General features: G+C 44.2%; 2 protein-coding genes across 7 annotated transcripts in view; one reads left to right on the top strand and one right to left on the bottom strand.

Moving 5' to 3' along the window:
• The window catches only part of LOC147999107 (uncharacterized), a 924,037-nt gene that overhangs the window by 146,170 nt on the left and 751,370 nt on the right, over positions 1 to 26,497 (top strand). The window lies entirely within an intron of this gene.
• LOC147999133 (disks large homolog 5-like) overlaps positions 10,670 to 26,497 on the bottom strand; it is a 190,466-nt gene continuing 174,638 nt past the window's right edge. For 3 of the 4 annotated variants that reach the window (XM_087596186.1, XM_087596188.1, XM_087596189.1), the window contains 4 exons: positions 14,019 to 14,178; positions 12,675 to 12,817; positions 11,880 to 12,042; positions 10,670 to 11,166 (listed from right to left, as the gene is read on the bottom strand). In XM_087596186.1, the coding sequence (XP_087452312.1) occupies positions 11,137 to 11,166; positions 11,880 to 12,042; positions 12,675 to 12,760 (279 nt within the window). In that variant the 5' untranslated portion in view covers positions 12,761 to 12,817; positions 14,019 to 14,178 and the 3' untranslated portion in view covers positions 10,670 to 11,136. Of the gene's footprint in view, positions 11,167 to 11,879; positions 12,043 to 12,674; positions 12,818 to 14,018; positions 14,179 to 15,244; positions 15,394 to 26,497 lie in introns of those variants that run through there. The other variant, XM_087596185.1, reaches the window with a different exon arrangement.

Here is a 26,497-nt window from a genome sequence, read left to right as displayed (position 1 = left end):
GTGTAGGTTTGTGGGGTTGAAAGAAAACACGTACACGGGTCACCCCTTTTTAGCGAGTGCCACCAAGGCTTTACTGAGATCTCCTTATATACCAGAGGCAAAGCCGTGGAAAAACAACAAGGCAGGTGAAAATCCCCAACCAGGAATATAGGACAAGTCTGTGAGGTGAAAGTTCCAGCCCAATCAGGGGCATAAACAGCTTCTTAAAAACAAGAAGCAGGAAAGCTCAGTGGGGAGGAAGGGTGCCATGGAAAATCCCAGCCCCAAATCAGGGGCTAAGAGCAGCTGTCAAAGGTGTAAACAATTTCTTGCTATAGCAGGCTGAAAGGCTCAGCGAGGGGGGAGGGAAACACCAAGGTAGGGCCCAACAGGAGCCTTCACTGGTGGCTCTAATGTTTCACTTTCCTCTGCCAACTGGCCTCCATACTGTTTCTAGGACCATAGTGATTTCAAGTCTTCCTTATAAGGAATTTTGTGGCAACCGTTGAATGCTAAGCACAAGGCTTCATGAGTGTTCCCCTAACACACACCCATGTTGCAACCTTCCATGCAGGCTATTTCTTGATGTGATTTCAAGCACCTGTACATAATAAGACAGGAGAACATTTTGACTGCATATTCAAACTGGTATTATTTCTCAGGAATTTTTAATGGCTAATATTGGTGAAGGAGGATAAATTGAGTTAGGATGAGACATTTTTGGGCAGGATTTGGAAGGAAACATTCATTTAGATGCATAGGAATTACTAAGGTTTTTTATAATCAAGCCTTGAAGAAAATTTGGCTTTGGAAGCAGGAGATGCTCAGTGGCTCTGCCCCGGGAAAGTCTCCTGGAAAGGACACCTCAGCTTATGCTCAGTACAGGGAGAACATTAGCAGGGAGGCAAAGTCTGCTCCCCATGACATCTGCTGTCCCTTCTTGGACATTCTATTGTCTCCTAGAGAGTTCTTGGCGTCCTCTGCTATGTCACCAATGTTGTAGTGACAACCAGTGCCCTAGTTTGTCTCAGTCCGAGTCTGGCAGATACATCCTAAGACATGTTTTCCAGTCTTAGAAGTGTTTTGGGAGGGGGGATGTCGATTGTGGAGAGACTAGGGTGAAGGAGTCTGACCTTTCGTCTCAAAGAAATGATGGACAAAGAAAGTGGTTCTGGGGAATGTGGAGTAAGTTCTGGGCAGTGTCTTTTGAGCTTTCTGTGGAGGCGGGGGAAGGGATGGTGGGGTCCTGCAAGCTTAAGCTGACCTTTCTAGCAATTGGCCACAACAACTGGAGCATCTGCAAAGGAATTGAATTTCCATGAATATCACAATTCCTGAAAGTCATGGATTTCAGAACATTAATTTTCCCATCCCCAAAGAAAGGATATGGTAAGGCCAATGCTACTATTCTGTGAACTTCTGGCCTTTACTTTTAAAGTTGATTGGTGGCTTGTTTTTTGTTTGTTTATTTATTTATTTAGTGGGTAATATTATTTATTGCCAAAGTCAAACATCTGGGTTACATTCTGGGACCCACATGACAGAAGGAGAGAAATGGCTCCTGAAAGTTGTTTGGTCATGTGCTGCACACACACACACACACACACACACACACACACACACACACACTCACACACACACACTCACACACACAGACACTCACACTCATACACACACAAACTTTTACGCAATAGTAATTTTTCTTAGAGTCTGATATAATTGGTTCTAATACAAAGACAGCCTGAGTGTAGTTACTATATAATGAAATAGTACTCATGCTCTCAGGCAAAGAGTTTAAAGTTTATAGGTACCTAATAAACTCGCATTGGGACATATGAAGAACATTGAAATGTTCAGCAGAAATACAAAGAACAACTAATTTAATTTGTTAAAAGTGAAAGCGTATACAATTCTGAAGGTTTTTATGCTGGTTTTATTATACATGTAATTATGAAAAGAAAACATACATACTTGACCAATGAAATGAAGAAGATTGATTTAATGAACAGAAAAATGGATGGTACTTCAAAATTTCCATGATTACATAGTAACTATTTAATTCCCTCCACAATAGCAAGAAACGGACATTATTATTTATGCGACATTACAGATACATAAACCGAGAAAATATTGTTTGGCCTGATTTTCTGAGCTTCCTTAAAGATATAGTTAATTGACAGAGCTGTGGTTTAAAATTAGGGTCCATATTCTTCTGTTTTAAATGTGTGACACTTTTCTCTTTTTTTCTCCATCTTTATTAAATTGGGTATTTCTTATTTACATTTCAATTGTTATTACCTTTCTGGGTTTCCAGGCAAACATCCCCCTAACCCCTCCCCCTCCCCTTCTCTATTGGTGTCCCCTCCCCATCCTCCTCCCATTACCACCCTCCCCCCAACAATCCCTTTCACTGGGGGTTCACTCTTGGCAGGACCAAGGGCTTCCCCTTTTATTTCTAGTGGGTGCTGCTCTCCCTGCTCCTTTTGAAGTGGATGGGGGGAAGGCCCGCGCCTGGGGTGAGTTGGAACTGGGGTAGAAAGGCATAGGGCCTCCTAGGTGATTATGTCAAGCTGCCACTGCTGCTGCAGCCACCATGGAGAAGCCCTTGTTCCTGCTGCAGGGAGGAGAGTCTGGTGCCCACAAGATGGCTGAAGGGGAGCTGAGAGTGGACAGCTTCATCACCCGCCTGCTGCAGGTATGAGGATATCGTCCGGGAAAAATTGTGCAGATGACTGGAGCAGAAGTCCGAGGGCTGTGTATCACGTCTCGTGAAATCTTTCTTAGCCAGCCAACAGCTGTGAACACAGGTTTCTTTTGGAGAGCAGGCCTGTGCAGGCCCAGAACCTAGGTGGGACAGTTCAAGCTACCCTTTTTCCATGGCCAATCTCAGATCATATTCAGAAAGTATTTCTTGGGCTAAAGAGATGGCTTAGTGGTTAAGAGCACTGACAGCTCTTCCAGAGGTCCTGAGTTCAAATCCCAGCAACCACATGGTGGCTCACAACCATCTGTAATGAGATATGATGCCCTCTTCTGGTGTGTCTGAAGACAGTCACGGTGTACTTGTATATAATAAATAAATAAATAAATAAATAAATAAATAAATAAATAAATCTTAAAAAAAAAGAGTATTTCTTCCAGGTGAGGAATTTCCAATTTATGGAATTGAACTAACTTACTGATGGTGGAAGTGACACAGAGAGTTAAAGTACAGAAGGAATAATCCAGAATGTCCACCAACAGTTGCTGTCACACCAGGACTTTTAAAAGCTCAGCTGCAACAGAGGCAATGTAGTCTTTGGTTATTCTCAAGCTTAGGTCTTCTAGTCATTATAAGCTGACCATGACACAAAAAGAGTCATCTATATCAAAATAGAGAATAGTAACTAGATTCACCCCACACTATCACATCACTACCGTATTTGAGGTTCTCAGTTACTATCTAAGAACCTGGAAGAGGCCTGGGTCTTGCTACACAAACTCATGATTTATGTCTTCATGACACTGTGTGCTTTGTTCTGTTGATGCTACCATTGGCATACAATACCTTGGATACTTTGTGCTGACATCTGTGACATGAGACAATAGTTCATGTCATACTATCCTGAATAAACTGTCCTTAGAGTACAGTGTAGTGGGAGGGGCCTTCTTTTCCTGTGAGATAGCAAAACATTTCCAGTCTTCAGTCAAGTCTGTCAGCCATTGTCAGTGCCTGTCTTGAGATGTCCACCTTTTCAGCTGAGAGTCTTCATCCAGGCTGCTCTATAATTCTGTAGAAGATTAATAGGGTTCCAGCCCTAGGATTTAATTCAGTGTGACTGCACTTGCCGAACATGCTCAAAGCCCTGTGATCCACCCTAGCCCTCTGTGCTTCAGAGAAAGAAAATAAAGAACCACATTGCAGTTGAAGTTTCTCCTCCAACAAAAGGAGAGCCTGCATAGGGCCTTTAAGTAACTCTAAACCCCAGCTTCCGCCCACAGCTCCCTCCATCAATTCCATGATTGGTGTGTTTTCACTACTACTCACTTTCTTCTGTGTGCAAAGAATGTGCATCATGTCAGTAAGTGTGTGTGTGTATGTGTGTGTTTGTGTGTGTGTGTGTGTGTGTGTGTGTGTGTGTGTGTGTGTGTGTAGTCCCTAGTGAAAACTGTCAAGATACATGCAGACTCATGCTACTACTGTCCCATGGTACCTTGCAGGGAACCCTGAAATGGTGGCTACTTTAATACAGTCTAAACCGGGTGTGCATGGTTTCTGTAAGGTCACCACTACAGAGAGCAGGAAAAGCTTCAGTAGTCACATGGATGTGATCAATCAGTGTTAGTCATGCCCTTCCAGTATGGTAGACTGCAGGTTGTCTGTCCCCAGCACTTTGCTCTCTTGTGCCCAAACAATGCCAAGGTCAGGGCCGTTGAGCCCTGAGGCAGAGGCTCACCACCCTCAGTGCTGCCTAAGACCCCTAAGACTGTCTCTTTCAGGTGTGTGCGTGCTGGACACTCATGGATCCTGAGATCTCCGCAGCTGAGGTGAAACAGTACCGGAGCCATTGCAATGTGGGCACACATTTGGTTTTGGAGCTGGGCCACTCTTTGACTTTTATTGAGTGGAGAGACAACTGTTGGCTGAGCCTTTGGTGAACCGGATGACTCCTGGCCATGTGAGCAGTCAGCAGTATCAAAGCTGAGCAACCAGTGTTTTATGTTTCATTTTCTCATCGCTGGTCAGTGTTCTGATGCCACACCACATGGCTGGTCTCAATCTCCCCATGTGGCCACAATCCCTAATTGATATTGCCTCCACTTCCCAAGTGCCACTGGGATTTCTGTAGAACCCCTAAGGCAGCAGCAAGCAGGAGCTCCTGACTATTCCCTCCCTGCTCTCTGGATCTGCAAGTCGTTCTGTGTACATATGGGTATTCCCTCATAAACCCTTGATGCCATGATACCTTAATAAACACTTGAATCACGCCCTTTCTTACAGAGACCCCATAATGGCCAGTTTTCAACTGCTACCTGACACCATCTATAATCGCCTGGGAAATGAGGGACAGTCTGGATCAGACTGGCCTTTGAGCATGACTATGTGTGGCTGTGTTCACTGCTCTGGGAGATGCCAGACAGCCTCTTTTCTGATCCTAGAGTCCCTATACCCAGCCACTTGTTCCCTCTACAGCCAGACCCTACTTCTGCTCCTAGGCACTGTCTTGGACTTCCTTCCCTCAGGTGGCTTCTCTCCTTTGGTTGCTACAGAAACCTGTTATGAGGACAGGAACAGGGAGTTAAGAGTTCAAAGCCATCTTCCCATTGATGTTCTTTCTCTGAGGTCAGTGGGACACTTAAAGAGTTTTGTGTATACATTTTATTAAGCAAGGGACAGTCATGCATCAGACACAGGAAACTAACAGCACATCTACCGGACCTCCTTCAACACCTGGGCATCTCTTCTGGCCTGTGCTTCTGTGTGCTGAAACCTGGGGACCAACTTCCTGTGGTGTTTCCCAGGATAACTATGCACATTACTACACTGGCGTAAATCCTCAAAACTCACAAACAGCAAAAGGACCGCCACAGGAACGGTTCTACATCAACAGATACCACAGACCAGCAAGCAGAAGCATGGGAGGGTGGTGCTGTGGCTCACACACTTCTCTTTCATCATTAGGGCAGGTAACCCGCTGAAGAAAACAAGGAGGCAGCAGGATGGAAGAGGAAAACTAAAACCCAGTCCTTGCATTAAACACCCAAGCACATTTAGACTAGAAGAGAGAAGTTTGCCAAGAATGAGGGCCACTTTGGGCATCCATCATCAATAGCCCTGGCTGTCTAGGCCAGCATCAGATCCAGCCGTCTCCAGGCAGGTATCCGCCAGGCACTCAAGGGCACTAAGAGCATTAACCATGAAGAATAGAACAAGATCTCTGCCTCTTGCCTGCCTGACAGCCAAGCATGTGTATGCCCTGGCTATGCTCACGCTGGGACCCCTGCTAGATATTAAGATATAGAGACCTGATAGTTGATTAGGACCCTGTTCGAAAAGGAAGATACCGGATATTTCCCTCTGGCATCCATATGTGCATGCATGGTTGTACAAGCTGGTAGAATCAATCTCTCTCTCTCTCTCTCTCTCTCTCTCTCTCTCTCTCACACACACACACACACACACACACACACACACACACACACACACACACACATATTCAAAGTTTTGAAGCACAGCAGAAGAATCTCTGGGACTCTAAGCCTGAGCAACCTCATCTGTGAGCCACAGCTTCTGTGTGAGAGCTCCTTTGTGTGAGAGGCATAGGGTGACTGAGGAAGGTTGCTGGTGTCCATCCCTGGCCTGCATGTGCATGCATACAGAGACATGGACACATGCACATGCTGAGTACCCCTCATCCAATCCTGAAATCTGAAAACACTGAATTTCAAATCCAGGCATTCTCCTAACCTACACCTTCCCTCAGGAATTGGAGATGAGGCCTTGCAAGAATCCTCAACCAGTGAGACTGGCCCAGACCTTCTGAGATCCATTCTGCCCCAGGAGAACACAGCAGGTGGTATCAGGACAACACAGAAACTCAAGACTCCAGCCTGATGCAGGGACCGCCTGCTGGGTTAGAAGACTCAGCATCAGGTTCCTGAAGGAAAACATCACCTCTGAACACATGGGGTCGCTGTGGCTATGCCTTCAAGGCATCTTCAGCAGCAGCTTAAATGGACTAGGGATGACTATGGGAATCTGCCTGCAGGGTGATGTGAGAATCCTTTTGCTCAGGCTTGATCGCTAGATGTTGCCACAGAAACCCTTGAACTCTTCTTGGAGTACAGTCCAGGCAGAGGCTGAACACAAAACATTCTGATTATGAACTGAGTTTAACAGATAATCCGGAACCTGAAGGCCACAGGCCCAAAGGTCTGCACTGCAGGGGTGAGGCATCACTGCAGGGATGACCACACAGTGCAGGGGTGAGGCATCCCTGCAGGGATGACCACAAACTGCAGGGGTGAGGAGTCACTGCAGGGATGACCACACAGTGCAGGGGTGAGGTGTCACTGCGGGGATGACCACACAGTGCAGGGGTGAGGTGTCACTGCGGGGATGACCACACACTGCAGGGGTGAGGTATCACTGCAGGGATGACCACACACTGCAGGGGTGAGATGTCACTGTGGGGATGACCACACACTGCAGGGGTGAGATGTCACTGCGGGGATGACCACACACTGCAGGGGTGAGGTATCACTGCAGGGATGACCACACACAGCAGGGGTGAGATGTCACTGTGGGGATGACCACACACTGCAGGGGTGAGATGTAACTGCAGGGATGACCACACACTGCAGGGGTGAGGTGTCCCTGCGGGGATGACCACACACTGCAGGGGTGAGGAGTCACTGCGGGGATGACCACACACTTCAGGGGTGAGGTGTCACTGCAGAGATGATCACACACTGCAGGGGTGAGGTGTCACTGCAGGGATGACCACACACTGCAGGGGTGAGGTGTCACTGCGGGGATGACCACACACTGCAGGGGTGAGGTGTCACTGTGGGGATGACCAGCAGTATCCCAGCCTTGGCCTGGGAAGAGCCATTGACACCCACACTTTCTGGGGCGACATTGTCTCCTGAGGATAGAGTCAGGCCAGGAGCAGCAACTGATGTTCACGAGAGACAAACTTTCTTCACCTCCTGCCCATGCTGGCCCTAGGATCTGGGCTTTTTTGGTGACATGAGTGCTGAGCCTCCCAAGTAGATGGGTTTTCAGGGGCCAGGTGGTGATTGTCACTAAAGATATCCATAAGGATAAGTCATACTGTACTAATTCCCATATTAGATCCCTTCTCACAGGTCACAGAGGCCATAGTGGGTCCTAAATGTGGAATCAGGTTCCTGTGCACTTTTGAGGAGACTGGTCAGACATTTAGGCTTCGTGATATTTTGTTGGCATTATTTTGGGGGGATTTTATTTTTACTGTTGGGGCCAAACCTAGGGCTGCCATGTGGAGGGAAAAGCTTTGCCATAGCTGTAGATCATCCCTAATTATAAACTCCTGAATTCTCCCAATCCTGGAACTATCTAGGTCCCTCACATGATGCAACCTTTGGGGCATTCCTCACATAGAATCATGGGGTGGACTGCATCCCAAAGAGAGACAGTGGGAAATGTTCCCCAGTGTCTCCCTGTGGCTGTGACGATGGGAGTGCTGACCAGTGGAATGCAGGCCCCATGTGAAAGCCTTTTGGTTTCTACTTGAGTGGAATCTTCACCATGCCTTTTTTTTTTTTTTCTTGAAACACAGGTTGCCCTGGAACTTACAGTCTTCCATCACCCTGACTCAGTTTCCCATGACTGGGATCATAGGCTTAAATTACTATGCCCATTTTTCTTTTTTGTATTTATAAATCTGCTAAAAAGCCAGAAGGATCCAGAATGTAAAATGGTGCGGTCCAAGGCATTTCCAACAGGGGATTCTTGACCTAGGAGTATCCAGACCAGTGTTTATTGTGTGGCTACTTCATTCCCATAACAGCTTATATTTGACAAAGAATTCCAAGTTGTGATATCACTGGGCAGCAGGCGATATCCCACACAGCAGGACTGACTCAGGTTGTAATTAAGGCTGGAGAAACTTACTAGGACCCTGGTAATCCTACCATCCTGGGGCCTTTAGATAGCCTTAGTCTGATCATCCCCCTGTGCTATGAATCAATTGCTCTTGAAGGCAGATTTGAATTTACAGTCACTGTGAGGCAGGAGAATTAGGACCCTACGGTCACTCTGAGCTCCATAGGAAGAGCCTGTTTCAATAGTAAAAGAGGTCACCTGTGAGTTCTTACTGTCTTCCCTGAGGCCTTACTGCTGGAGTTAGACTAGCTGTCTCACCAATTGAAGTAGAGGGCAGAATGCTGGTGCCTTCTATAGTGAGGACTAGTGACAGATGGTCTATGGAAATTCTAGAAAGGTCTACTAGTATATGTCCTGTGCATGGGAACTGCTGGCTTCCCTGTGTCCTTTGCCTTTATTTTGCAGTCCATGGGGCACCTGGAAATGTCCCCAAACCAGGCTGTACACAGGGCCTGTCCCGTGACTCTCACTTGCGCTCAGAGCCTGCCTGATAGTCATAGGTCTGACAGAGCCCTGACACCTGCAGAGACCACTATAAGGGACCCTGCCATCCCCACACTGCCCATCAGTGTCTATAATGTCCCTATACGACACTGAGACGATCTAAGCTCCTTCCAATCTTTATGCTGCATCAGAATCTGACCATTGCTACTTTTGCTCCTCTCATACCCACACTAGAAGCCCTGTACCCACACTAGTCCCAGCTGGCCTGTTGCCTACTGACATCTCATGGACTCTGCCCCAATATTCCCTCTTTGCCTGGGTCCCTGCAACTGTGTCCAGTTCTGGCTGCTTCCCTGCCTCCCCACTTCCATTTTCCAAATGGCCACATTGACACATGGGTTTCTGGGTCTCCCACTCCTCGGATGCTGGGAACAGGTTCATTCTTTGCTGTTTGAATGGTTGTCCTAACACTGGAGGACCTTGCTTCAAGTAGTGGCAGTCAAACCTGGTGCTGATCATGTCAGATCTGTCCAGGCTGTCTGTGTGACTGTGGCAATGCGCCTCTGTTTTGGCTGAGTGTTATTTACCTCCCTCATGGCCATGTGATAACCAGACCATGAGCATGTTCATTGTTTGGAAAGAAGGGTGTGGAGGACATATGCTCCTCATCCTAGCATTAGTGGAAAAAAGACATAGGTAGATGATGCATTCTAGACCATCCTGGGCTATAGAAACTCTGCCTCGAAGAATGCAGGTGGAGCAGGGCTGGGGTTCCGTTGGTTGCCTAGCAGCCTACCACATTGAGTAGGCACTGCTCAACCACCTGTACATACACATCTCCTGAGATCTCTCTCCTAAATGGGAGGTGATCGTGTCCACCTAGTACAGCACATGCCCTGGAAGGACAAAAGCTACCTACAGGAGCTGTGGTGATGACTCCCAGGTTAGAGCATCTGCTGCTCTCTCAGAAGAGCCACATGGTCCCTAACAATCATCTACAGTGGGGAATGCTATTCCCTCTTTTGGATCATGAGGGAAATGCACTCAGGAGTGGACCAGATACATTTGAAAAAAAAAGATCCATTGAGTTAAATGATAAGAATAAATATAATCAGCAACAATAAAAAACACAGCATATGAATGATCAAGTGAAACAACACCTATAAAAACCTATTGCCCAAAATGACGTTGATGGTCATTATCTTTATGGTTTAATAATAATGCTGTATTGTAAGAAAAACTGAGGCACATGGTTCTCGATTAGGATTATTCTATATTCCTTTGTGAAAGTTGTCATTTTTTCTGCAGCTCTACAGGCATGAGTGTGTGTTACTCAATATCTGGTGCACACAGTCAATAAGGAATGTGTGTTGTAGACTGATATAGACTAGGATGAGCAGAACACATGACAGCATGGATACAGTATGTCAGTGATTACATCATAAAGTGTGTGTCCATAAAAAAGTCACATTATCCACACAAAAGACACTATCACCCTGTGTACCCCTTGGTGGCTTTGAATTCACTGGATCATGCAAAGATCCATATCCAGCTGTCAGTTCTAAGTCTACAGGAGGGGAAAGGACCCTTGAATAAGATGGTCCTAAGAGTCAAGAGTTACAAATCAATTTTTATTCATAAGGAATACAATTTACAAAAAACAGGCATAAAATGAACAACTAAAATGGTATAAAAATGAAAAACAGTAACAAGAATATATAACTATGAAATAACAAAAAGAAAACTTCAATGAAAATCATAACCAAAAACATTTCTTAACAGCATTTTCTTAATGAACATTTAAAAACACAGTTGTAGTGCTGTTTCTCCTCTAGGACGTGAGATGTCAAGGCAGTCCCCTCAGTTGTCTCTCAAATGGTGTTATTGGTAGGAGAGAGGAGAAAGACCTCAATGAGACAGGCTGGCATACGGATACATAAATTTAGGGTTTCTATATACATTGAGGAAATTATCTGAGAAGAAGAATATTCCCCCAAAAAGTCTTTGACTGTGAGGATTGTCGTCACAGGGAACTCCTGAGAGAGAAACTCATTCCTCAGGGGGCTGTCTTCCTGGGATCCGTCCTATGCCATGTCTCCTGCAGTTCCTGAGACCTGGGAGGAGAAGGCAGCTATTAAGACACTGATTTGGTGGGGACATGCATACCAGCTGTCAAGTTGCTGCCTTCTGTCCCCTCAGCTACATTGGACAGACAGCACTGATCTTTTCACTGAAATCATTGCTGATATCTCTGCAGGCTGGGAACATCACCAGCAACCCTCACAGTACTGTGAGAGAACAAGGTGCTCCTCAGACTCTACCAGTGCAAACCAGAAATGGGGAAATGGGGAGATACCTAATTGGGGTGCAGGAAGAAAGAGAAGGCCACATGATACCCAGATCAAAGCCAATGACCAGGACTCATTTGCCATTTGCACTTGGTTCTTATCCCTACAAGGTGCTTCCAACCATAACATGACCCCTGTATGACCTTTGTCACACGACCAAGAACTCGTTCAAAACTCTTCATAGCATCCAATCTGTGATAGGGAGATGCAGTCATATGATATGTTATTCCTATGTCACCATTTCTGGACTGCAGTTTCAAAAAGGGCAGAGAAGTATAATTGCCAATAATTCAGTTTCTGAAAAGTGGTTAACATCCCAGAATACTTGTGCATACACAGAGCAATGAATAACTCTATCACATGAGGTGGGTGACTGATTGGGTGTGGGGAGATTAGAAAGATGATAGGGGAAGCAAAGATGTATCCAATAGGCAAATGGTGTCAGACATTGTTAATCTGACTCAGCTGCTCGTTCCTACCACATTTTGCTGGGTCTGGAGGTTGCTGGTCTTCTCCTGTTCGTCTTCATCTTTCCGGTTCAACTCAAACAAATATCGCTGTACCTCCTTGCTCTCCTGCTTCAATGTGACCAACTTCTTCTTCATACATGCCTGGTCCATCAGGAGCCGGCTGTGCAGGTTGCTGGAAACACACTCTGCATAGTAAGATCCTGAAGCCTCTTCCTCCCATTCCAACTGCCAAATCCCACAAACTCCACCAGGTCCCAGATAGCCATAAAGACTTCATAGAATACATCTCCATACATGTAAGACTGCTGCACAAACAGCAAACGGCCAATCCAGGGAAGAATAAATTGTTTCTGTGACCCAAGCACCAATAAGAGTCCATGTCTGTCCAAAAGAACAAGGGATCTACAACTATCCATGAGAGCCCAATGCATCGGGGCAACATCAATTAGTAGGCAGTAAACAACCACAAGAGGACAGTAGAACCAAGGGAGGTCATGCTAACCATGTGGTCCACACATTGAGCTTTGTTAAACCTGGTATGACCCCAGAGCCCCAGGTTGGCCTAATAACACTCTGATGCCTGAATCAGTGTAGTTCTATCCAGAGCCTTCTAAAGATGCATAGACACTGTGGTGATAACTGACAGTCTCTTATGGAACTGAATCTGAGTCCAAAAGACCCACGGCACAGTGATATTTAAACAGCAGAAGAGATGGGCCCAGAGCTACAGGCTCTCCAGTCCAGAACAAAGAGAGGCAGACATGGCCATTCCACAAGTGATGGGCCCTTCTGACCAGTACTTACCGATAGAAGTTAATCTCCTTCTTGAGCTCCTGAAATTTCTCACGATGTTCAATGTTCTTTGTGTCTAAGTTGTGCAGTAATGACATGACCTCTTTCTCCTTTATCTCAAGTTTTCATAAAATGGATTTGGCCTGAAGTAGGGGCTGGCCCCAGGAAGATAGAACCCAATGAACATAGAGGTTTAGGATTATATGAACTCAGGCTGTGCCCTGTACTACCCCAGCCCTGGAAGGACACTTTCTGAATTCTACATATTTGGATCTTCTTCAGCTTCAGAAACTTGGAATTGTGTGCCCAGGACAACAGAAGCTAAGCACCCAGATAAAGGGTTCCCTGGCTCACTTTTTTCAATCAGGAGGGCTGGATCTGCATTCAAACCTGTTATGCTGTCAAGAGCCTAGGACACAGAGCTTACCCAACCACACACACACACACACACACACACACACACACACACACACACACACACACATCCAGAAACCTCTGATTTCATTTTTCCTGTTTTGACAAGTGGAATGCTACAAGCCGAATAACTAATATTCTAGAGGCAGACAGTACACATAATTCTGGAGATGAGACCAGATATTGCCACAAACTTATAATCTGCCCAAGGCATACAAATGTATAGACAAATGTGACCACACAGGCAAAGAACTGTACTGTTGAATGTGGGGCTTCCAAAATAAAGCACTTACACCTCCATGAAACTATTATACAGGTATATCCTGAGGTCAAAAACAGACCCCTAAATTCCAAGTGTGCAGGGACATAGAAACATATAAAAGTTGTGCATATGCATGCAGACCTGTGCACACACAGACACACAAACTGGGACACACCCACAAGGAAAGAAAAGTAAACAGACTCAGAGAATGAGAAAGAGAGACAAATATGGAAAGAGCACAATGGGAATCAGTAGAAATGTATGCACCATTACTGTCTCAGTGTTTAAGGCACACAGACAAGAAGGAACAGGCCTGAGCCTCAGGCATTCTAGTTAAGCATTGATATGAACAATGTGGGACCTGTCACCTAAGGGTGCTGCCAGGAGATGATAGCGTTCAGTCACCTTCCTAGCAAGTACAAACACTGTCCACAAACTCACAGCACCTAGAACCTTGCAAAGCTACCACCTGTCAAGGGCTTTCCAATTGTACACTGGGAACTCATGCTCCAGTGACTTTATCCCTGAAATCTTCACTCAGATCACAAGTTCAGATTTTCAACAGGCGGAATCAGAGAGTCCATTTCCAAACTCACTCCTCAGTAAGGGTCAGGTTCTGAATCTCCTCTCTATGGGAGATGAGGTTTAGAACAAGGTCGTTTGTTTGGAGCAATGCATACCTCGTGCTCATGGATCCACCTGTCACATAAAGGAGGCGATCTGTCAGCTCATTTCTCTCCTTGGTTGTTAGCTCCAGTTCTCTATTCAGCCTCTCCTCTTCCTCGTTGGCCTGCACCTTGTTTAGGATATTTTCAGGGGATGACGTCTGTCTGCAGGCCTCTGTAGGTAGAAGAACACAAGTGAACCTGCATGGGGCAAATGCATAGAGCATACACAGACCACATTGAGGTCCAAACAGGAGAACATGCTTGGAAGCCAGTGTCACTGCAAGGAGTTTGGTCTATGTGTAAGAGGCCTCCTAAGTGGATCACAGTTCCCCCACTACTATATAGAGACCAAGAGATGTAAGCAGCCAGGTGTTCCCTATGCCCGCCCACACAGGCTTACAAGTACCAGAGAGATGCCTTCTCCAGGATTATTATCAGGTACGCAGGCTACAACCTGGTTTCAGGACCCTCACCCCTCTGGTTTCAGAAGTCAGATCATCAATTCAGCATCCACAATGACTTGATTGATCAGGGATACTCAGATATCCTACACTGTTACTCTAGTCCAATAACTTTGCATTAAAAAGTCATGTAGGGTGAGGACATGGTCAACAGACTTATTAATTACCCCTACTGAAATGACAAATGCCCCAGAAGTGCCAGTAGGTTACAGGCTCTTTCTCTACCTGCTCCATATACTTTGGCTACTGTAGAAAAATATCTGCCACACAGAACCTCTAATATATGAAGGTAAGATTGGCCCCGTCAGCCAGAGGTAGTCAGAGGATTTCTAAGAATATAAGGTCATGTCAGGAGCACAATTCTCTCCCTCTTACTACTGTCAGATAGTCACTGAATTTAAAGAAGCAATGAAAGTGAAGTACATTGATGCCCTGTTTAATTCAGAAAAGTTATACCCTCCATGACTCCTGATGGTGTTATTATATCAATTTAACATACCGAATGCACTGTAAAAGTAAAGACTAGAAGTTCACCCAATAATAGCATAGGCAGTGCCATATCCTCCATGTGATTATGGAGAAACTAATGATGTGAAAACCTTGACTTTCAGGAATTGTGATAATCATGGAATTCAATATCTGTGGAGATGTTCCAGTGGTTGTGGACCATTGCTATAAAGGCCAGCGGAAGACCCCCACACACACCCCTGACAGGAAGCTCAACATACACTGCCCAGAACTTACTCCATATTCCCCATGTCCTGTGTCCATCATTACCTTTAGGTTTCGTTTGCTTCACTCTAGACTCTTCTCTATCAACATCAACTCTCCCAAAGCGCCTACAAAGACGGGCAAACATGTCTGTGGATATATCCTTTGGACACTGAGAGAAAAAGTAGGGAATTGGTTGTCACAACGATACTGGTGACATCACAGGGATTCCAAGGTCTCTCTAGGAGACAATAGAATGTCCACGAAGGGACGGCTGATGTCATGGATAACAGACTTTGCCTCCCTGCTAATGTTCTGCCTGTACTGTGCAAAAGCTGATGGACCCTTTTCAGGGGACTTCCCTGTGGCATAGCCACTGAGCACCACATGCTTCCAAAGCCAAATTTGGCTCTAGGCTTGATTGGAAAAACCTAAGTCATTGCTTTGTATCTAAGTGAGTGCTTCCTCCCCAATCCCTGCACAGAAATGTTTCATCCTACCTCAAATTCTCCTCAGTCAGCAATATTACCCATTAAAGATTACTGAGAAATCACACCAGTTCCTATAAGTAGCCAAAGAGGTCTCCTGTCTCATCATGTGCAGGTGCATGAAATCACACCCAGAAATAGCCTGTCGGGTAGGTTGCAATGTGGGTGTGTGTTATAGGTACAACCTGAAGCTTTGTGCTTAACATTTGACAGTTGCCACCAGATTCTTTAGGAGAAAGAATTGCATTCATTATGGTCCTGGCAACAATGTGGTGATCTGTTAGCAGAGGAAACTGAAATATTGGATTCACCAGTGAATGCACCCTCAGGCTGAGTGTGGGGCTCTCCTCTTTGCACTTAAGTTACCAAAGCAGGATTGCTTACAGGCCTCTCTAAGCTATAAGGTGTGATTTCATCTGAAAAATAAAATAGTCAGCAGATGTGGGGGGGGGATGCAGCCAAAGGAGTAGGACAAGCCTAGAGACATAACTCAGTGGACAGAGTAAGAAACAAGCATCTTTACTCCTGTTTCATTGATCACCCCACAAAACACAAAAGCATCTATCGTACTAAAAAAAAAAAGACAGTTATTTTCTTGAATGCATGCACTAATACTGTTTACAGTATTAGTAGCAAAGCTCAGATTTTGGGGGCAGATACATGACTTGAACTATCTTCCTGACAACATATAAAGCAATAAATAAATAAATAAATAAGAAAAAAACCACAAAAATAAAAAACACAAAAAGCACAAGACTCTCATGTGAAGTTACAGAAGAGTGATCCAGTGGTCACTTCTGACCAGGCCATTTAAGCTATGACGGTGCATAGTGACCCTTAATTAGATGGGTCCTACATAAAGCTTTGTGCAATATTGTCATTTTAACAAACCTCTTCCAGAACATACATAACGACACAGGATATGATTCCCATGTCCTTGCTGTGTATCAAGTTATTTTTCTGTGTCCTTGATTGTCAGGCATATTACAGCAACAATCTGAGATGGCTGGTAGACTTGGAAGAAAGTGGATATGAAAGATTCCCGTTTGATATCAGTACAGCCATTTCTTAAGCATGAGAATCTTTTAGGCTGGCCCTCGCTTATCCCCTAGACGTTAGACAATAGACCAGAAAGTACAGAAAGCACATTCCCACCCACTCTCTAGGAAGCTGCCCGACCATGAGAACAGAGGGTATAGAACATATTTACTGCAGGGCAATTACAAGACAGGAAACATCTCTGGGAAGCTGACTGACCACTATAGAAGTGAGATATCCTTGGTACTGAATGCAGCTGTGCTATAGGCTGACATAGCTATAGCCTTGTCCTGGGAACTCCAGAAGAGAAACACCTGCCAAGACAGATATCCTTGATCCTTGTCCTGGGAACCCCAGGATAAGAAAACATATATCAAGTCAGACGTCCTTCGTACTGAAATAGCTGCATTGATGTGGTTATGGCCTTATGCCAGGAATTCCAGGACGAGAAACATCTGCCTAGTTATCCTTGGCACCGAAATAGCTGAGCTAATGAAACTGTGTGATCGTAAATGACTGTTTAAGCTGTACATTTCTGTTGTTCGAGGCTCCTAACATCCCTCCTGCGTGTGGACCATGTCGATCCCCAGTGCATTGGTATCCCAAAGTAAACCTCTTGTTTTTACATCAAGACTGAGTCCTGTGTGTTCATGGGGTGTTGATTGTCCTCAGGACTGGAGTGAGAGTCTCCTCTGTCTGAGGGTCTTTCAGATAAAGCTATAGTTGTGGGTTACACACCTCAGCTCTCATTGGCTAATGCTGTCCTCACAGTCCTTGGAGGCCCCTTTGTAAGACTACCTGTTGGAAAGTGGAAGCAGCTTTATTTGAGCACAAAGTGAACCTGACGAGCAACGTAGAGAACAAGATGGGGTAATTGAGAACCTGTCTAAAACCAGCACAGAAACACACCCTTCATTCAAAGCATCATCTACCAATTCTTGAATTTTTACCATTCTCTGCCAACCAGTCTTTCATTCAGGAAAGGTAGAAAAGAACTGGAAATGATCTTTGTATTCTAAGGACCTTGATCTGTCTTTCCTTAGGTCCACGTTAAGAACAAATGAAATGGGTATCACCATCTGAACAACTTAGTATCACCTACCCAGCATTTCTAGCCTAATACTGTGCCTATGGCATTCTCAAGCTTCCCTGAGTGTTGCTGCCCCAGCAAGAAGAATGAAGAACTGAGGTCAAACCCAGTGAACCTTTCAAGGGGTTAGAAGAAAGCCATCAGAGATACTGCACTTCTTTGTCCTTAGATTAAATCAAGATGATACAACGTGAATCTATTGGGCTATTCAACCACACATCTTCCTCACAACGCCACCTATCTGAGTTCATTGCTTGGCAGAATTCATGCCCCACCATCCTAGATATTTCTTGATTCATTGCTGCCAACGGCCAGGTTTCCTGAATTTTGTTTTTTGTAGAATTGGGTGTAGTCAATCATAGTTGCCCTCTGTAAGAAATGACAAATATCTATAATAACTGACCACACTGTACTTGTGTATACAAGTACAGTAGTGGAAAATTCAGCATAACTGAGGAGTGGGAAATCACCACTGTGTCCTGGCCTTTCTCTGCCCATATCACAGCTCACAGGCGGCTGGGGCAAACCTTGAGTTCCTCTGTAGAAACAGAGTGAGGTTGAATGGACACTGAGCAGGCAGAGCAACACAGCTGAGGCAACTCAATTCCAGCAAGAAATGCATTATGTGTTTCCCATCTTAACAGCTCCTTTTGAGGACTTGTCCCCACACCTAGCTTAAACACAGCAATTTTCATACATGCCCGCCTGCTATTTCATATTGTTGCTGTAATACGCCTCCACATCATAGATTTCAAAAAAGAAAGAAAATAAACCTGACAGTGAGAAGGGTGATGCTTGTCAACATCTATTGTGTTGGGGGCCCAAATATGGTCACAAATAACCAGGACACAGGGGATGCAAAGCAAAGGCAGATGCAACTGCATGCAGCTGCAAGTTTATTAACCCTTATATAGGCATGAATATGCATTACCTCACTTTCCCTTTTGGCAAGATATAATAAGATCGTTATTCCCATGATACCAGGAACAACCGAGGCAAGACTAGGCAAAGAAGTGAGACTAAGCAAAGGCTTCTCCTTAAAATATCTGTATAGCAAATCACCCCTCTTCCTAGTATCACAATATACTTGTCATAACCCAGAGAGCATGAGAGCAGCTTTCACAAAAAACGGACACAGTACAGCATAGTGTAAGGTAAAGTGAGAAAAACATTTTCTTCTCAAGGGCAGCATTGCAGCCACTGCTTGCATCTCTCAGCCGTCTTTCCTTGATCCTGTCAGGGAAGTGTCTCTCAGTGACTCCTCAATTTCTCTCTTTGTCCTTTTGTTTTAAAAGTAACACTTTCTATAACATAGCTAAATGTCCTTGAAGGGGTTTAATCATGCAAAAAGAAAGCAATATAATATATGATGTATGCAACCTTTAATGAGTGTATCTATTTTCTTAGGGGTATTTTTCAGATACCTTCACAGATCTGGATTTAACTTTGGTAATTGTTATCTGTCTACAAAATCAACAATATCGAATAAATATTCCAGTTTTCTGGCGTAAAGTCCTCGGGAGTAAGAACTAATGATTTTGGAATTTGCTCGGTGTCTATTGTTATGTCCCTCATTTCATTTCTAATTTTTAATTCATGTATTGTCTCTCTTGTGCATTGTTACTTTGAGGAAGGGGTTGTCTCTCTTGTGGATCTTCTCAAAAAAAAAAAAAGAGGAAGAAAAGAAAAAGACAGCTCTTGCTTTCCTTGACTTTGTATTTTTCTCTTTGTTTCTAAAGGCTTGATTTCAACCCTGAGTTTATTGCCCTTCATCAGATCCTACCAGACTCTCTATGGGATGAGGCTTTGCCTCCTCTTGGTAACAGAAGCATGGAATAAATGAAGCTTCTGCTGATCTCTGTTGTGGTGTTGCACATCACAATCTCACCGAAAACCATGCATAGCCTGGTTTTAGGCTCTATTAAAGTGGCCCACTATTTCAGTGTTCCCTGCAAGGTGCCATGGAACGGTAGTAACATAATTCTGCATGCACATCGACAGGTTTCTCCACGGTCTTCTGGGTCATTTGATAATAATTTATAGTGAGTTCATGGATGAACACACACACACACATACACACACACATACACATACACTTTACTGACATGGTGCATATTCTTTGCACACCAAAAATAAAGTGAGCGTTACTGAAAATGCACCAATAATGGAATCGATGGAGGGAGCTGTGGGGAAGGTGGGGCTTAGAGTTACTTAAAAGACCTGATGCAGATTCGCAGATTCTCCTTCTATTGGAGGAGAAACTTGATAGACAATGTGGTTCTTTATTTTCTTTCTCTAGAGCACACAGGACTAGGGTGGCAGCTAGGGCTTTAGCATGTTTGGCAAGTACTGTAGCACTGAATTAAATCCTAGGGCTGGAACCCTATTAATCATCGACAACAATTACAGGGCAGGCTGGATGACGACACTCAGCTGACAATGTGGACATCTCAACACAGTCACTGGACAATGGCTGACACACTTGTCTGAAGACTGGAAATGTTTCTCGATCTTGGAGAGGAAAGAAGGACCCTCCAACTACACTGTCCTCAAAGGAAGTTTATTCAGGTGAGGGATGACAGGGACTGTTTTGTCTCACGTCACACATGTCAGTAGAAAATATCCTAGGTATTGGATGGCGCTGTTAGCATTAACAGAACAAAGCACATAGTGTTGGGAAGATTAATAAATTATGAGTAGGATTAGAAAACCCCAAGCCTCTTCCAGGTTCTAGGAGAGCAAAAAAAAAAAATACCACGAAATATGGCATTAATGTGATAGTTTGGTTAAATGTAGTTACTAGTTTCTATTGTGATACCTATTGTCAGTGCCTGCGCCGACAGTGTGTGAATATCGGGTGTAGGTTTGTGGGGTTGAAAGAAAACACGTACACGGGTCACCCCTTTTTAGCGAGTGCCACCAAGGCTTTACTGAGATCTCCTTATATACCAGAGGCAAAAGCCGTGGAAAAACAACAAGGCAGGTGAAAATCCCCAACCAGGAAATTAGGACAAGTCTGTGAGGTGAAAGTTCCAGCCCAATCAGGGGCATAAACAGCTTCTTAAAAACAAGAAGCAGGATAGCTCAGTGGGGAGGAAGGGTGCCATGGAAAATCCCAGCCCCAAATCAGGGGCTAAGAGCAGCTGTCAAAGGTGTAAACAATTTCTTCCTATAGCAGGCTGAAAGGCTCAGCGAGGGGGGAGGGAAACACCAAGGTAGGGCCCAACAGGAGCCTTCACTGGTGGCTCTAATGTTTCACTTTCCTCTACCAACTGGCCTCCACACTGTTTCTAGCACCATAATGATTTCAAGTCTTCCTCCTAAGGAATTTTGTGGCAACCGTTGAATGCTAAGCACAAGGCTTCATGGGTGTTCCCCAAACACACACCCATGTTGCAACCTTCCATGCAGGCTATTTCTTGATGTGATTTCAAGCACCTGTACATAATAAGACAGGAGAACATTTTGACTGCATATTCAAACTGGTATTATTTCTCAGGAATTTTTAATGGCTAATATTGGTGAAGGAGGATAATTTGAGTTAGGATGAGACATTTTTGGGCAGGATTTGGAAGGAAACATTCATTTAGATGCATAGGAATTACTAAGGTTTTTATAATCAACCCTTGAGGAAAATTTGGATTTGGAAGCAGGAGGTGCTCAGTGGCTCTGCCCCGGGAAAGTCTCCTGGAAAGGACACCTCAGCTTATGCTCAGTACAGGGAGAACATTAGCAGGGAGGGAAAGTCTGTTCCCCATGACATCTGCTGTCCCTTCTTGGACATTCTATTGTCTCCTAGAGAGTTCTTGGCGTCCTCTGCTATGTCACCAATGTTGTAGTGACAACCAGTGCCCTAGTTTGTCTCAGTCTGAGTCTGGCAGATACATCCTAAGACATGTTTTCCAGTCTTAGAAGTGTTTTGGGAGGGGGGAATGTCGATTGTGGAGAGACTAGGGTGAAGGAGTCTGACCTTTCGTCTCACAGAAATGATGGACAAAGAAAGTGGTTCTGGGGAATGTGGAGTAAGTTCTGGGCAGTGTCTTTTGAGCTTTCTGTGGAGGCGTGGGGGAGGGATGGTGGGGGTCCTGCAAGCTTAAGCTGACCTTTCTAGCAATTGGCCACAACAACTGGAGCATCTGCAAAGGAATTGAATTTCCATGAATATCACAATTCCTGAACGTCATGGATTTCAGAACATTAATTTTCCCATCCCCAAAGAAAGGATATGGTAAGGCCAATGCTACTATTCTGTGAACTTCTGGCCTTTACTTTTAAAGTTGATTGGTGGCTTGTTTTTTGTTGGTTTATTTATTTATTTAGTTGGTAATATTATTTATTGCCAAAGTCAAACATCTGGGTTACATCCTGGGACCCACATGACAGAAGGAGAGAAATGGCTCCTGAAAGTTGTTTGGTCATGTGCTGCGCACACACACACACACACACACACACACACACACACACACACACAGACACTCATACTCATACTCTCACTCATACACACACAAACTTTAAAGCAATAGTAATTTTTCTTAGTGTCTGATATAATTGGTTCTAATACAAAGACATCCTGAGTGTAGTTACTATATAATTAAATAGTACTCATGCTCTCAGGCAAAGAGTTTAAAGTTTATAGGTACCTAATAAACTAGCATTGGGACATATAAAGAACATTTAAATGTTCAGCAGAAATACAAAGAACAACTAATTTAATTTGTTAAAAGTGAAAGCTTATACAATTCTGAAGGTTTTTATACTGGTTTTATTATACATGTAACTATGAAAAGAAAACATACATACTTGATCAATGAAATGAGGAAGAGTGATTTAATGAACACAAAAATGGATGGTACTTCAAAATTTCCATGATTACATATTATCTATTTAATTCCCTCCACAATAGCAAGAAACGGACATTATTATTTATGCGACATTACAGATACATAAACTGAGAAAATATTGTTTGGCCTGATTTTCTGAGCTTTTTAAAGGTTTAGTTAATTGACAGAGCTGTGGTTTAAAATTAGGGTCCATATTCTTCTGTTTTAAATGTGTGACACTTTTCTCTTTTTTTCTCCATCTTTTAAATTGGGTATTTCTTATTTATATTTCAATTGTTATTACATTTCTGGGTTTCCAGGCAAACATCCCCCTAACCCCTACCCCTCCCCTTCTCTATTGGTGTCCCCTCCCCATCCTCCTCCCATTGCCACCCTCCCCCCAACAAGCCCCTTCACTGGGGGTTCACTCTTGGCAGGACCAAGGGCTTCCCTTTTATTTCTAGTGGGTGCTGCTCTCCCTGCTCCGTGGGAAGTGGATGGGGGGAAGGCCCAGGCCTGAGGTCAGTTGGAACTGGGGAAAGGCAAAGGGACTCCTAGGTGAGAATGCTAAACCACCACTGCTGTTGCAGCCACCATGGAGAAGCCCTTGTTCCCGCTGCAGGGAGGAGAGTCTGGTGCCCACAAGATGGCTGAAGGGGAGCTGAGAGTGGACAGCTTCATCACCTGCCTGCTGGAGGTATGAGGATATCGTCCGGGAAAAATTGTGCAGATGACTGAAGCAGAAGTCCGAGGGCTGTGTATCACGTCTTGTGAAATCTTTCTTAGCCAGCCAACAGCTGTGAACACAGGTTTCTTTTGGAGAGCAGGCCTGTGCAGGCCCAGAACCTAGGTGGAACAGTTCAAGCTACCTTTTTTCCATGGCCAATCTCAGATCATATTCAGAAAGTATTTCTTGGGCTAAAGAGATGGCTTAGTGGTTAAGAGCACTGACAGCTCTTCCAGAGGTCCTGAGTTCAAATCCCAGCAACCACATGGTGGCTCACAACCATCTGTAATGAGACCTGATGCCCTCTTCTGGTGTGTCTGAAGACAGTCACGGTGTACTTGTATATAATAAATAAATAAATAAATCTTTAAAAAAAAGAGTATTTCTTCCAGGTGATGGATTTCCAATTTATGGAATTGAACTAACTGATGGTGGAAGTGACACAGAGAGTTAAAGTACAGAAGGAATAATCCAGAATGTCCACCAACAGTTGCTGTCACACCAGGACTTTTAAAAGCTCAGCTGCTAGAGAAGCAATGTAGTCTTTGGTTATTCTCAAGCTTAGGTATTCTAGTCATTATAAGCTGACCATGACACAAAAAGAATCATCTATATCAAAATAGAGAATAGTAACTAGATTCACACCACACTATCACATTACTACTGTATTTGAGGTGCTCAGTTAATATCTAAGAACCTGGAAGAGGCCTGGGTCTTGCTACACATACTCATAATTTATGTCCCCATTGTCAGCTGAGATTCTTCATGCAGCCTGGGGTCAAGGAGGTCATCCCACAAAGCACAAAACACCCATCTCAGATAAACATGTGTGGTTTATTGAATCCAAAACATCCATGAATTTCAGGACACAATTAAATGTTGAAACCTAAGGATAATAGATAGAGAAGAGAATTAAGATTTCTAGTTCATAGATCCAGTAAACACCTTCAACAAATCATAGCAGCAAACTTCCATAAGGTAAAGAAAGAAAAGGCCATAAAGGTACAACAAGCCTACAGAACATCAAACTAATTGTACCAGAAAAATTCCTCCATTCACATAATAATTAAAATGCTAAATGTACAGATCAAGAAAGAACATTAAAAGGGGTAAGGTATAAATATCTAGTAACAAATAAATTCAGACGTATCTGAATTACACCAGACTTCTCAACAGAGATTCTAAAAGTCAGAAAATCTTGGGCAGATGTAATGCAGACAGAGGCTCCTATATCCAGCATAATCCTCAATCACCATAAAAGGAGGAACCAGGATATTTCATGACAAAACCAAATTTAAACAACTCTTTTATGTAAGAAAGCACAACAGAGGCTAATAGGAGGAAAACTCCAAGACAATGAACTAAACTATACCCAAGAAAAACCAAGAAATTAATCTTCTCTCAATAATTTAAAAAAAGAGAAGCACACAAACATAATTTCACCTATAACCAGAAAAAGAAGAGAATGCCGCAATCATTGGCTTTAATATCTGAACAGATCTTCTTTCCCTAATCCCCAAGCTCCCAGGGGCCAAACTGCCAGCCAAAGTGTATGCAAGGATGCTCTATGGTTCAAGGTGAGGCCTGTAGCCCCACCAAAGGCAGATCCTAGAGGTGTGAGGTGGGAATGGATATGTGTGGGTGGGGGAGCACTGTCACATAGGCAAAGCTGAGCAGAAACGGGATGTAAGGTTTGATGATGGGAGTCTGGAAAGCAGGACAACAGTTGAAATGTAAATAAATAAAATAACCGATTAATAAAAAATAGCCAAAAATAAAATAACAAGTGAAAAGGTAAATGAAAATTAAACCAAACCAACCAACCAAACAAACAAAAACCCCTGTAGTGTATTGGCCTAATTCTGCTTGTATTTTAATGCTAATTTGTGGAACTCAGGAGTGGTTAACCCCAAATAACTGACTGCTCCCAGTTAACTGTGATTATAAAGGAGCCAACAGCCAACAGCTGCACAGCAGAGAGATGGGGGAGGGGAGCTTTGAGGGCTTTGCTAGAGAGGATCATGAGGAGGGAAGAAGGAAGAAGAAGCTGCCAGAGAATAAAGGAAGAACATGTGTGATGGAGAGGAGAGAGGAAGAGGACACCAGCTATGGTTAAGGGAGAGTAGAGCCTGGTCCTGAGGGCTGTCCAAGGGGAACAAAGAGCAGCCAAGATGCTTCACAGTCAGTAAGAGCAGCTCTCAGGCGAGCAGAGATCAGCAGAGACCCCAAACCAACAAGCTACGCAAGCATAACTCCATCCAAACTCCCTCTCAATATCCCCTGTCCTCCATGGGTCAGGCCTCAGCATGTGTCCTGCGTCAGCACATGTGTCTGTCTCAGCTGACATCATTCTGCCCATCAGCCCGAGTCCAAGGAAACAGTGAGAAACTACACAGCCCACCAGAAGGGTTTTTGCTGTGGTTCTATGAAGTCCCAACAAATGCAGCTCAACTACAGAATGCAAGGCAGACCAATGCATGTGTGTCCTTAGTGCAGAACCCTTCATCACGTGTCCTTAGTGCACAACCCTTCATCACGTGTCCTTTCACATGCGTGCTTTAGCAGAACATCCTTTTACCTGCGTCTGCCTCAGTGAAACATTCCTTCACACATCTGCCTTAGCCTTTCAACTGTGTCCACTTCAGGGAACCACTCCTTCAGGTGTAGAATTTCTCAAGATTAGCAAACCGCATACAGAATATTCAGAACAAAACAAGGTGTGTGGTCAGCATGTCCTTGAGCCAAGTCCCTTCTCCTTGTCAGTGACAGCAGGCATGTTACAGCAACAATATGAAATGGCTGGCAGGCATGGAACAAAATGGCAAAGCTATTCTGGGGGATGTCACACCGTACCAGCCAGCAGCTCAACTGAATTTTTAAGTTTTGATGTTACAAGTGAATATACTTGACCTTCAAACACTGAGAGAGCCCATTATAACATGAACTATATAAACTAGGCCAAGACGCCTCTAGGGCAAAGGCCCTCAGCCTGTGGGTCGTGACCCACACAGGGTCTCCTATCAGATAGTTTACACTACAATAAAGATTCATTACAGTAGCAAATTTACAGTTGTGAAGTAGCGACAAAATAATTTTGTAGTTGGGGTCACCACAGCATGAGGAACTATTCTAAAGGGTTGAGGCCATAGGAAGGTT

Source organism: Rattus norvegicus, chromosome 19, assembly GCF_021556685.1.
Source record: "Rattus norvegicus strain SHRSP/BbbUtx chromosome 19, alternate assembly SHRSP_T2T, whole genome shotgun sequence".
In the NCBI taxonomy this organism is placed as follows: Eukaryota; Metazoa; Chordata; class Mammalia; order Rodentia; family Muridae; genus Rattus; species Rattus norvegicus.
This window is presented reverse-complemented; position numbering and strand designations above follow the sequence as displayed.